General features: G+C 47.8%; 1 protein-coding gene across 3 annotated transcripts in view; it reads left to right on the plus strand.

The window, feature by feature from the left end:
* The window catches only part of ptprnb (protein tyrosine phosphatase receptor type Nb), a 19,063-nt gene extending 9,882 nt beyond the window's left edge, over positions 1-9,181 (plus strand). Inside the window, exons 3-23 of one of the 3 annotated variants that reach the window (XM_070994162.1) lie at positions 568-678; positions 760-865; positions 1,010-1,163; positions 1,350-1,773; positions 2,149-2,292; positions 2,644-2,687; positions 2,773-2,939; positions 3,210-3,296; positions 3,543-3,622; positions 3,748-3,812; positions 4,455-4,664; positions 4,755-5,036; positions 5,128-5,275; positions 5,425-5,498; positions 5,905-5,982; positions 6,055-6,174; positions 6,257-6,423; positions 6,890-6,943; positions 7,040-7,104; positions 7,228-7,301; positions 7,900-9,181. In XM_070994162.1, coding sequence (XP_070850263.1) covers positions 568-678; positions 760-865; positions 1,010-1,163; positions 1,350-1,773; positions 2,149-2,292; positions 2,644-2,687; positions 2,773-2,939; positions 3,210-3,296; positions 3,543-3,622; positions 3,748-3,812; positions 4,455-4,664; positions 4,755-5,036; positions 5,128-5,275; positions 5,425-5,498; positions 5,905-5,982; positions 6,055-6,174; positions 6,257-6,423; positions 6,890-6,943; positions 7,040-7,104; positions 7,228-7,301; positions 7,900-7,971 — 2,726 coding nt within the window. In that variant the 3' untranslated portion in view covers positions 7,972-9,181. The remainder of the gene's footprint in view (positions 1-567; positions 679-759; positions 866-1,009; positions 1,164-1,349; positions 1,774-2,148; positions 2,293-2,643; positions 2,688-2,772; positions 2,940-3,209; positions 3,297-3,542; positions 3,623-3,747; positions 3,813-4,454; positions 4,665-4,754; positions 5,037-5,127; positions 5,276-5,424; positions 5,499-5,904; positions 5,983-6,054; positions 6,175-6,256; positions 6,424-6,889; positions 6,944-7,039; positions 7,105-7,227; positions 7,302-7,899) is intronic. The other 2 variants (XM_070994163.1, XM_070994164.1) reach the window with 2 other exon arrangements.
* Positions 9,182-11,833: the final 2,652 nt, after the last annotated feature.

Genomic DNA, 11,833 nt, shown 5'->3' on the forward strand with positions numbered 1-11,833 from the left:
CAGAGGAAGTCTGTAATCTGTGTTTCCACACTGCTCCATCCATCTGCGTCCAACCTTTGGAATATTTGAGTCAAATCATTTTATGTGTGATCATTTGTGCAGTGAAACATCTGGAATCTGCGTTGAAGATGGAATAATTAGTAAAGTAAGTACATCCCAGACTGCATTCAGCAAACAACCCAGAGCGTCCCAGGCTTTGGAGCAGGGAGGTGGTCTGAGGGGGTCAAACTGTCAAGAACCTGCTGTTCCAAAGACAGTACAGACTTTTCATAGTCCAGAAAAGTTGGGACTGAAATAAGAACAGGATGCGATCATCTGCAAACAAAGGGCTTCGTGGACTTGAATAAGTCATTTCCAGTGTTTTCTGCTCTCGTGTTTGAGGTTGCTTTGCTGCGTCTGCACTGACTGAGAGCCGTCTTGTCTGTTTCCGTCGCTGTGTGTCGGAGGCACCGCAGGCCTGATGCTGCAGACGCCTCAGCACAGCAGAGACGTCACGGAGATAAAGTCAGATCAGGTTTTAAATGAATGTAAGCTAAGAAACTGGCTTGTGTGTGTCTCCCTGTGCAGACGGTCTGTTTGGACGGTGCCAGGCTCCTCACCAGGAGCTGGTCCAGTACCAGGTGTCTGTACAAGTCCTGCACAAACTGCAGGAGGTCCTCAAAGACCTGATGGTGCAAGGTGAGTCTCGTCTGCTGTGGCGTGAAGCTTCGGGAGAATCAGGCTTTAAAAGTCATGGCTGACAGTTCTGCTGCTGCCCAGGTCTGACCTGGAGGGATGACATCACCCAGGACATCATCGACCGAGAGCTGAGCCATGTTCCCACCGTGGGCTCCCCGTCCAAACCTCAAGAGAAGCTGTCCAAACAGTAAGAATCCACTTGGACGGAGCAGTTTTGTCCTTTTCAGTTTCTGCTTTCTAATTCTGGAAGTTCTAGTTTCAGAAAGTTCCTCAGAACCAATCAGAAACTGTCAGGAAGTGGTGTCAACCAATGAAAAGTCTTATTTCCCAGACTGTCTGGTCCCAGTCAGCGGAGGGTTCAGGGGCCCGAGGATCCAGCTGACCCCGAGGTGATGCAGCAGTACGTGGACTACATGATCCTTGACCCTTCCAGGTCCTCCGTCCACATGCAGACGCCCCTGCTGGACCCGTACACCTACCGCCAGGTGGGCACAGAAAGTCTCAGCTGAAGGTTAGATTTAGTGTCGACGTGTTTAAGATGATTCATAGAAACACACTCGGTGTGTGTGTGTGTGTGTGTGTGTGTGTGTGTGTGTGTGTGTGTGTGTGTGTGTGTGTGTGTGTGTGTGTGTGTGTGTGTGTGTGTGTGTGTGTGTGTGTGTGTGTCGCAGCAGCAGTATGGCTACCAGGAGGAGGAAGCGCGCTCCCTCAACTCTCTGGATGATAATCCGGCCTTCCCGCTCCTCGCCTCCAGATCCAGAGGAACCCCTCTGGACAGAGACCGGCAGCTCCTCCAGGACCTGTTGTCCTTTTACCTCACCTCCCCTTCTTCCTCCTCTTCCTCCTCTTCTTCCTCCTCCTCTTCCCCTGTGCAGTCCCTCTCCCGCCACAGGGGGGCAGCAGCAGCAGGATTTCCCTCCTCGCTGTCCTCCTCATCATCCCCTTCCTCCGCCTCGCCCTCCTCCTTCTTCCCGGAGCTGGACTTCCCGCTGGACTACGGCGAGGACTACGTTTCCCAGATGGCCGAGCTCAGGAAGCAGCAGCAGGCGGAGAAGAAGGCGCAGGAGGAGTACGACGCCCTGTCAGGACTGGATGGTGAGAGAGGGAGAAAGATGAATATGAAATATGTTAATTTCAGCTGTCAGATAACAAGAAATGAAGGGAAAGAAGGACGGAAGTAGAATGAAGCTGCTTTTATTTTGAAAGTTTTACTTGGACTTTATTTCCATTTTCAGCTTAAATCTGCAAGTTAAACGATGGTTTTATGAAAGCCTTTATTAATCCTGCTCGGCGGGACAGAAACCTGTCTGAAAAAACATGAAAGATCTTGTAAGATCAGCTCTACTTTTAGCAGCTGCTCATCAGAGTGATGAACACATGAATCCTTCAGTCAGTGATCAGTCATGTTGTCAGTGGTCAGCTCTGCAGCCTCGTTCAGTGTGACAGGGTGGGGGCGGCTGTGCTTTCCAGAGCGCTCTCTGCAGAGGCTGTCTCTGCTGCTCCACCACTACGGCCTCAACGTGAAGGACCTGTCCCCCGAGCACAGAGACGACCTGCCGGCGGCTCTGAAGCAGCTGCAGCTGGACGGCTCGTACGCCCACAAACCAACCAAAGGTCGGTCCGCCATCGTCATCGTCATCATCATAAAAACAACATACCGAAGTGAACACGAGTGCTTCAGATCAGCCAGTGAGGCCTGTGAGAATCGCAGGTTTGTTAATGTTCTGAAACAAACAGGACGCAGATTTCAGCTCCTGCCCTGAAATCATGTCCTAAATATCGAGCAGTTTTCTCTTTTGAAGCCTACACCACAGAAACACGGCCATCTTTGTCTTCTTCTGCGTTTTCTGTGCAAAATGTACAACTGATGTCACAGTGGATCATAAGATGGTGTGAAGGCTTAAAACACATACAAATATCTTTTCTCTTGTGACACTGATGAGTGTGTTTTTGTCTACTGTTCAGATAAATATGGAGACAACGCCGCCGCCGCCGCCGGCGGAAAGAAGGTGAGCGTGTCCTCTTCTTTCAGTCTGGAGTTTAGATTGAAGAACATGTCAGAGAATCGAATGTTCGTTTTTCTTTACCCATCAGGTCACGGAGGGTTCCATGGCGTATAAGATGGCCGCCCCCAAAGCTCCGCCCTCCACCGCCACGCCCCCCAAACCAGCAGGAGTCCAGAAAGACTCGAAGGCAGCGGCCAATCAGGACGAACTGAAGAAGAAGGAGGAGGAGTACGGCTACATCGTCACCAATCAGAGGTGTAGTGAGCTCGCTTCCTCCACCTGATCGGCCAATCAGGAGGGCTGCTTCTTTATGTGTGTGTGAGTGTGTGCGTTTGTATGTGTCTCTGAATGTGTGTGTCTTTGTGTCTGTCTGAATGTCTTTCATTGTGTTTGTGTGTATGAGTGTGTGTTTCATTTTATTTGTGTGTTTTTATTTTTGTGTTTGTGTGTATGACTGTGTGTGTTTCATTGTGTGTGTGTGTGTGTGTGTGTGTGTGTGTGCGTGTGTGCGTTTTGTCGCCGCAGCCCCCTCAGTCTGAACGATGGGGTGCGTCTGTTGGAGCGTCTGTCAGAGAGAGTGGGGGTCTCCTCCGGCTCCTTCAGCAGCGTCAGGTAGGCCTGAGGACCCTCACAGATCTGTCACATCCAGCTGCAGCCTGAAGCCTCTGGACCCTCCTCATCCTCTCATTGGCTGGATGGCTTACTTTCATTTCAGCCACAGCAGAGGAGCCTGTCTGTTGTCCTCTCACCAGGCCATGACCCCTGACCTTTGACCCCAGAGTGGAAAAATCTCTTTGTTGAGTTATTTGAGGTGCTTCATGTTTATTCCTCTCTGGATGTCGTCTCTGTCCTCTGCAGCGTGGTCGGACCTGCGATCACCTTCAGGATCAGGCCAAACTCCAAGAACCTGACGGCCGGAGATGTGGCCGAGAAAGCTGGTAAATATACTTCAAGTACTGTCTCCCATGTAGTACTCCAGGTTTGACAGTGTGGTGACAGCGATCAGCAGGTTGTTTTCTTCAGAATGTCTCAGTCACTGTTTGAAAAAGCTTCGCTCCTGCAGTTGCAGAGAAGGACTTCCTGGACACCGAGACGGGCCTGAAGGTGCTGCAGGGCGGTGCTGGAGAGGTGGGTGGTGCGTTTGATCCCTGAGGAAGTCAGACGAAGAAGAAATCACCAAAAATATCACAACAAAGTCTGACATTTTCTCTTTCTTTGGCACAGTAATGTTGAAGTAATCAGCCAATTATCCAGAAGTATCTGATTTATGCTAAAGCTAATGCTGCTACCACGATTTCTCTTTTCCTACCACTGTACTCAGATCTTTTAGTGAAGTAAAAGTCACAATACTACGGTGTAGAAATACTGTTATGAGGAAAAGTCCAGTATTCAAAGCATTACTTCAAGAAGTGGAATTAAAATATTGTTAAAATACCATCACTAGTTCTCATAATGCAGAATAATATGGATTATGTTAAAGGATTATTATTATTGAAGCATTGATGTGTTCAGAGAGGCAATTCATCCAGGAAGAAGAGAGGGAGAATAAAAGAGAACAGAGGGAGGAAGAGGAAGAAAGGATGATGAAAAGGAGGGAGGAGAATGTTGGGCTGATGAGGAGAAGAAGGGATGAGAGAGGAGTGTTGGAAAGGAGGGAGGAAAAGGCCAAAAGGCTCATCTGTCTGTAGACGTCACATTAAAAAAAGACAACTCCTCCTCCTCCTCCTCATTTGATAACTTAATGCTCCCTTTCTGTCCTTCCTACCACAGAGGAATGATGGGAATGCGTTGCCCCTGGCGACTCGAGTGCAGCCCGGCTCCCGCTGGGTGTTCGCCACGCTGGTGGCCATGGCCTGCATTGGCGGCATCCTGGTGGCGGCCATGACCATCGCCTGCCTGCGTCACCACGCCCACCGGCTGGCAGCAAAGAAGCTGGGTCTGGGGCCAGAGGGGGGCAGCTTCAGCCACCAGGAGTACCAGGTGAGGGGTCAAAGGGCAAAAGCAGCGTGTCAGCAGAAACCAGAGTGATCGTGCGATAACGCAGTGTAACATGCAGAACTGGCTCACCAGGACCTGTGTCGCCAGCACATGGCCTCCAAAGGAGCCTTCGGACGCCTGGAAGCTGCTGCCCTCGGTGCCGTGGGGGGAGTGAGCGGAGGAGGAGGTGCGGGGGGAGGCGGCGGGGGAGGAGGAGCAGGAGCAGCAGGAGGCGCAGACTCAAGGGTGAGCAGTGTGTCGTCCCAGTTCAGCGACGGAGCCCAGCCCAGCCCGAGCTCCCACAGCAGCACGCCGTCGTGGTGCGAGGAGCCGGCGCAAGCCAACATGGACATCTCCACCGGTCACATGATCCTGGTCAGTGTGGGACATTTTGTCCTTTCAGAAGTTCGTTTACAGAAGCTTAGGCTCGTTCTGAGTGGCTCATGTGATGCGGGCTGTCCCTCAGGCCTACATGGAGGACCACCTGAGGAACAAGGACCGTCTGATGAAGGAGTGGGAGGCTCTGTGCTCCTACCAGGCCGAGCCCAGCGCCGTCTCTGTGGCTCAGAGCGACGCCAACATCAAGAAGAACCGCTGCCCCGACTCTGTGCCCTGTGAGTCCTGCCAGGGGAACTAATGATGCGCACTGACAGCTGAAGTTATTCATTTAACCCAGAAAAGGAGGAATATTGATGTGAAACATGAGGATGAACAGTGTGTCTTGATTAAAGCTTGAAGGTACTGACGCTCTGTTGCTCCTCAGATGACCACTCCAGGGTGAAGCTGAAGGCAGAGATCAACCCTTCACGTTCTGACTACATCAATGCCAGCACCATCGTAAGTGTGAGCGACTGTGGGTGATTGATTAATAGGCCATTACCCCCCCCCCCATGTTCGAGTGTGAACTAAAAAAACAAAGCACACATCAAACAAAGATGCTTTCCAGTTCCCGTCATCACTGCCTGGGACACTAAATGACTAATCCCACTGTGGTGAAGGGATGACCTGCCCTACTCTGCCTCTGATTGGCTAGTATTCTTTCCCTTGCTGGTTGGGTTGGCTAGGTTTGGGAGGAGTGATGTTTGGTTGGGGTGAGGTCACCACTTTGCTTCCAGCATTGTTGTGAACGTGTCCACTACATCAGTTCTGTCCATACTTTTTATGTTACGTCATGTCAAGCATCAGAATGTGACCTTTGCCCCCAAAGTAACCCTTGACCTCTTTGATCCCCGCCTTCCTTCAGATTGAGCATGACCCCCGGATGCCAGCCTACATCGCCACCCAGGGCCCCCTGTCGCACACCATCTCTGACTTCTGGCAGGTCAGCGAGGCACAGAATAAACGTTTGGGAGGAGGCAGGTGGAGGTTTTGACGTGAGTTGCTTGTTGTGCAGATGGTGTGGGAGAACGGCTGCACTGTGATCGTGATGATGACGGCTCTGGTGGAGGACGGAGAGAAACAGTGTGACCGCTACTGGCCTGATGAGGGCTCATCCCTCTACCACATTTATGAGGTGAGCGCAGAAGCAGAGGCTGCGAGGGGGGGCGTGTGGGGTCCCTTTGAGCCCTTCAGCAGCTGTTTTTGATCCCATCCAGGTGAACCTGGTGTCAGAGCACATCTGGTGTAACGACTTCCTGGTGCGAAGCTTCTACTTGAAGAATGTTCAGACGCAGGAGACCCGGACGCTCACTCAGTTCCACTTCCTCAGCTGGCCAGCTCAGGGCATCCCCACCTCCACGCGCCCCCTGCTGGACTTCCGGAGGTACTGCAGCTATTTGCATATCCACAGACCTGTCAATCACAGTTAAGACACTCCCAACAGAAATTAAGCGCTAAATGAGACCTAAAAGCTTGTCGAATTGTTGGGAATTGTTGATTTTGAGCTGCATGCAGATGAATTGTGTCATAACAGGTAACTTATGTCCACAACATTATTTAAAAAAGTGTCAAATGAATTTGTCTCTTCCTGTCCTCCCTGTGTGGTGGAGGTCAGCAGGGACTTTGCTTTAGTTTTGAACATATCTGTCTGTGTCATTCTTGTGGTTTGCAGCTAGTAGTCTGGGTCCAGTTGCATAGTCACAAAAATGATCATGGACTGATATGACTGCAGCAGGAGGTCCGCCGCTGAAAACCCCCTTTTCTATCTCTGTCCATCTCTCTGACACCGCAGATTAAGGTTCAATACTTTTTGGAATAAGTTGTCCCCTTGTTTTGTTCTTGTTCTGCAGGAAGGTGAATAAATGCTACCGAGGACGATCGTGCCCCATCATCGTGCACTGCAGGTACAGTCAGGCAGGATGTACATGCACTCAATCGTAGTCTAAATTCTCAAAATGACAAATTACGTCATGGATTACTGCTTTGTGTTGTTTCCGTAGTGATGGTACAGGCCGTACTGGGACTTACATCCTGATTGATATGGTTCTCAATCGCATGGCTAAAGGTGAGCTTTATATGTGTTACTCATGAGTGAAAGAAAGCACCAGCTCATGGAAAGTTTATCCTCCTGTCAGCGACCGGCCACCTACTGGCCGTTTAAACGCGTGCTCCTGCTGTTGTCTTGCAGGTGTGAAGGAGATTGACATTGCTGCCACACTGGAGCATGTCCGAGACCAGAGGCCTGGGATGGTTTGCACTAAGGTAAGTGCATTTCTGGAGTAGCTTATAGGGTCAAGTAGTCAGCCAGTACTCAGCCAGTAGTCAGCTCATACTGCTGATCCAGCCAGCCTTTCAATGAGCGAGAACATCTGCCTTTAAAACAAACTCAGGGATCAAACCACCAACTCCAAGCTGTCAAACATCTGACAGCACTGCCCCACTAAAGCAAACACGCTCTGACTTCTCTGAAAGGTTCCTAACAACTGGACAAGAAACATGGTCTCAAAAAGTTCTCAAATGCTGCCAACGCCTCTGTCACACAGTTGTCTTGGTAAATTACTGGGATAACCTCACACGTGAACTATCTTGCACCTTTTCACACACGGCATGGCAGCACTGGAAGAGGTTGGACAAAGGACAGTCCAGCAGAAGGTGCTAATGCTCTACATATGGATGCACATGCACTCAGTGGAGGACGTGGGGGGGGGGTAAACTGGAGCTCACTAAGACATCTGAGACACACGTAGACTCTGCACACCCCTGCTGACTGGTGGACCTGGTCAGAGCACAGACACCACAGAAATAAATGATGATTTATACCATAGAAATGGAAACGCGTTGTCTTTCTTCTTCTTTCCAGGACCAGTTTGAGTTCGCTCTGACAGCCGTCGCTGAGGAGGTCAATGCCATCCTCAAAGCTCTGCCCCAGTGAAACCAGTACGACCCAGACCAGCCTCCCGTCTGAAGGACTGCCCCCGACTTTCGCACTCAGACCTCTGTCTTTCCTTTTCTCCCTATAATGATGGTGATGATGGTGATGATGATGATGACGATGATGATGAAAAAGTTGTTATGTCAGGTCAGGTGATTCCTTGAAATATAAGGTGATGTCAAAAAATTTAAAAACAACTTACTATCAGGCAACTTTAAGATCAGGAAGGATTCACACAGGCGTTGAAATGAAAATCAGATTAAAATCTGATTTTTAAGTGTCTGTGGCTCAGATATGATGTGTTCAGGGACATTCAGAGGGTACGTGTTCATTCACAGCGAATAAAAGATGAAATGGAAATGAAAGCAGGAAGAAAAAAAGAATTAGTTAAAGAGATTTAAAAGACATAAAAAGAAGCATGGACCTCACTCGTAAACGTTTTTAAATTCTCCTGGAGTCAATTTCAAAGGAGACACAGGCACCGAGAAACATACAAATCCCAAGTAATCACCACTCATAAAGGTCAAGGATGTACGACGTCATGAGACGCCATGAAAGCTGTCAGCTTTTGTGATGAAGTCATGCTCAGTGAGGGTTTTTCAAACTTTAGTCATGTTTCATTAATTTAAAAAAAAGAAAAAACGTTACTCATCATTCTTCTTTCCCAACTTGAATGTATTTTCTGGACCGTCCGGCTTCACGTCAATGAGCCACAGACTATTCAAACGTCAGATTTTACTTCAGCCTTTGCAGATCCAGCCTGAACTTCTGGTTGCTATCGAAGCCAGATTGAAGCAAAAATGCAATTTTTCCTTATATGTGGTGAAGTTTGTTGAAACTGTGCTGCTGTTGGCTCATCATGTTGGTTTTGGTCTCTGAGGAAGCAAAATTCTAAAACAAGAAAAAAATATCTTAAAGCATCAAAAGATCCTAAATGCTAAAGTGATTCCACTCAATGTCGAGTGGAAAACGGGCCGGCACGTTAAAGATCTGCTCGAGACTCGGCCTGCAGCTTCCTTCCCTCCGCTCATGACTGACACCTGCAGAACAGACAAACGTCCATCTCTTTGTGTCCATTCAGATCACTGGAAGTCACTGGATGTATTGTTGTATACCTCACGCAAATCAGAAAATTAAAAAAAATAAACATGAAATGCTATTTTGTATGTGTGAGACCTTAAATAAATCTTTTGGTGTGTAAGTGCTGCAATCACTCGTGTGACTTCTGATTCTGCAGCTTTTCCTCAAGCAGCACTTTGATTTGTCATTTGTAGGATCTCTTTGTTTAACTGTAGACACAAATTCAGATCACAGTTCATTCATCTGGGTTTATGTCCTGCAACAAAAGCCTCGCAGGGCAATTTGAAAATGAAGATGTTTGGTGCAGCTTTACGGAAGATTTAGGATGATCGAGATGAAATTATGGGAGCAGAGTGTTCAGAAATGAGTCGAGTGGTTTGCAGCAGCTTGAACAGGCCTCATGCTCTCACGCAGCCTCATTCATGGCACATCACATCACACTGACCTGCTGCTCCATGATTTAGCCTGATCCACATTGACACACTGCCCCATCACAGCAGTTTCTAAATGATCTCACGCAGCAGATTCATGCACTGAAGCAAAAACATGACCAATGCTGATTCTGCTCCATTCCCCAGCTCGGCATCCGAGAGCTCATTGGTTTTAAAGAAGGTTAATCCATTTCGGTTTTTCACACTGATATGCCACCAATTATATGTCATCGTGGAACAGGCGTCCGTCAAGGTAAGAGGGCGTAAACACACGCGAGAACATGAGGGAGAAGTCAGCGTCATCAGAAAGCACGTGTGCATGTTCGTGCGCTCCTGAAAAACTGTCTGTCTTCAACAGTTTGTGTGACAGATACACAGAGAGCCGACATGTTATTATTCTGTGTGTGTGTGTGTGTGTGTGTGTGAAATGAGCAAGGTGGGTCAAACTGTTCACGTGCGGCTGATGAAGCTGATCGAGCTGATCGATGACGTATTGATGAGTCAGCGTCCTTCTGCTCTGCGTCTCCTCAGCTCAGCCAAAACCTGAACGACATCATGACCAAACTGGAAGAACAACGGCAGCTCAAGTAAGTGAACGAAGAGTTTTGAGTTTAAAGTCTGAATGAACAAACACACGGAACAAATGAGAGTAATGTCCCTCACAACGCCCCCTACTGCAGAAAAGGTGGCACTGCAGCGGCGAAGACAGCTGACGCTGCCAAGAGGTAAAAAGACGTGCCGCGTTTTAACCCTCACCTGGCCCGCACAGGTGGAGCATGCACCGCTGTGCCGCCGTGCAGCACGAAAATGAACTGGTCGCTTGTGTTTGGCAGCAAAGTCATTAAACTAGAAGCTCCTGAAGGCGACAGACAGCGAACAGAAAGACTTTTAATGTGTGTTATTATTGTGGTCAGTAAAGATTGAAGGATGAGATTTTTGGAATAACGTCAGAAGAATGTTTCTCAGCTCTGGGACTTAAACCCATGTCGTCCTCCGGCTCGTGTGACGCTTCCTGTCTGCTTCCTGTTTGTCTCACCTGTCTTACTTTGCGTGCCGTCAGGTGCATGTTGTGCTCTGTATGTCTGACGGCTGCCATGTTTCACTGCAGGCTCACCTGTTGATGTGCGGTTGATGTTTGCGTAAAGCTTTTTTTGTCGCCCTCGTGTGGATGAAGCTGAGAACTGCATGTGATGTTTGAGAGCGGACTATAATCTTGACTAATGAAACGATGCAGGCGTCCTGGACTCGAGCTCTGGACGTCACACAGATATGAACAGTATGTTTGAGATGTCGCCTTTAATATCAGACTCTGTCACAGTTTCACCAAGGGAGCAGTAGTTTTTCCATGTCTTTTGTTGGCCATTTGGAGGACGTGTGTTGTTGTGTGGCTTCAATTTTCTAATGCACATCTGGTTTTATTTTGATTTTTGAATCATCTTTTAACCAATAACCTAACCACCATCAGCTCCCACCTCAGAGACAGCACAGTCAGCCACAGCACACAGGGGCCGTCACACTTCACGTCACTGCGCTTATCTGACCTTTAGTTACTAGTTACTTTACAAAACACGCCCAAACCAACTGAACCAAAAAACACAGGTCAGTCGATCCGTTTGTTGATTGGCTAATCATCAAAAAAAGCGACTGTTTTGTTAATATAATGGTTTAAGTCATTTTTAAAGCAAAGAAACGTCATATTTCTGTCGTGTTTTCCCTCGTTTGAGCTCTTTTAATCGCCTCATTAGCGTAGATTAAAAGCAGTTTCATTGATATTGACGGGAAGCAGTTTGTCCTCCAAACTGTCCTTGATGGAGACAAGCATTTATTGACATTTTCTTTTGCAGACTTATTTTGGAAATTCACGTAAACTTGCTGCTCAGTTTGGATAATACTTCAGTAAAAGTAGAAATACCACTATTTTTTTAAAAAAAAGTAAAAGTCCTGCATTGAAAACGACTCATAAGTATTCTCAGCAGAATGTACTTAAAGTATCACAGTACTACATTTTTCAACACGTAAGCAGTATTTTAATATAGTAGCCGACTGCAGTTCAGCTAGTTTTATATACTTTTGAGTAGTTTAATTTAACGACACTTTCTATTTTATGTGCTCATTTTAAGATTTTAAAATCTCCATCTGCAAAGTGCATCTGTCAGATTACTGAAGTGGAGCAGAAGAAGAAAGAAGCATGGAATTAAACTACTTCAGTAGAATATAAGTACCTCAGAATTGTACTAAAGTAAGTGCAAGTTTGCTTCTGGTTGTTGACGTGAACAGAGTCAGTAATCCATAGTTCAATCGATGGAATAAACCATGTTCATGCCAAAGAGTTCACTGTAAATCGGTGTTTG

The sequence above is a fragment of the Chaetodon trifascialis genome, chromosome 24 (genome assembly GCF_039877785.1).
Source record: "Chaetodon trifascialis isolate fChaTrf1 chromosome 24, fChaTrf1.hap1, whole genome shotgun sequence".
Taxonomy (NCBI): domain Eukaryota; kingdom Metazoa; phylum Chordata; class Actinopteri; order Chaetodontiformes; family Chaetodontidae; genus Chaetodon; species Chaetodon trifascialis.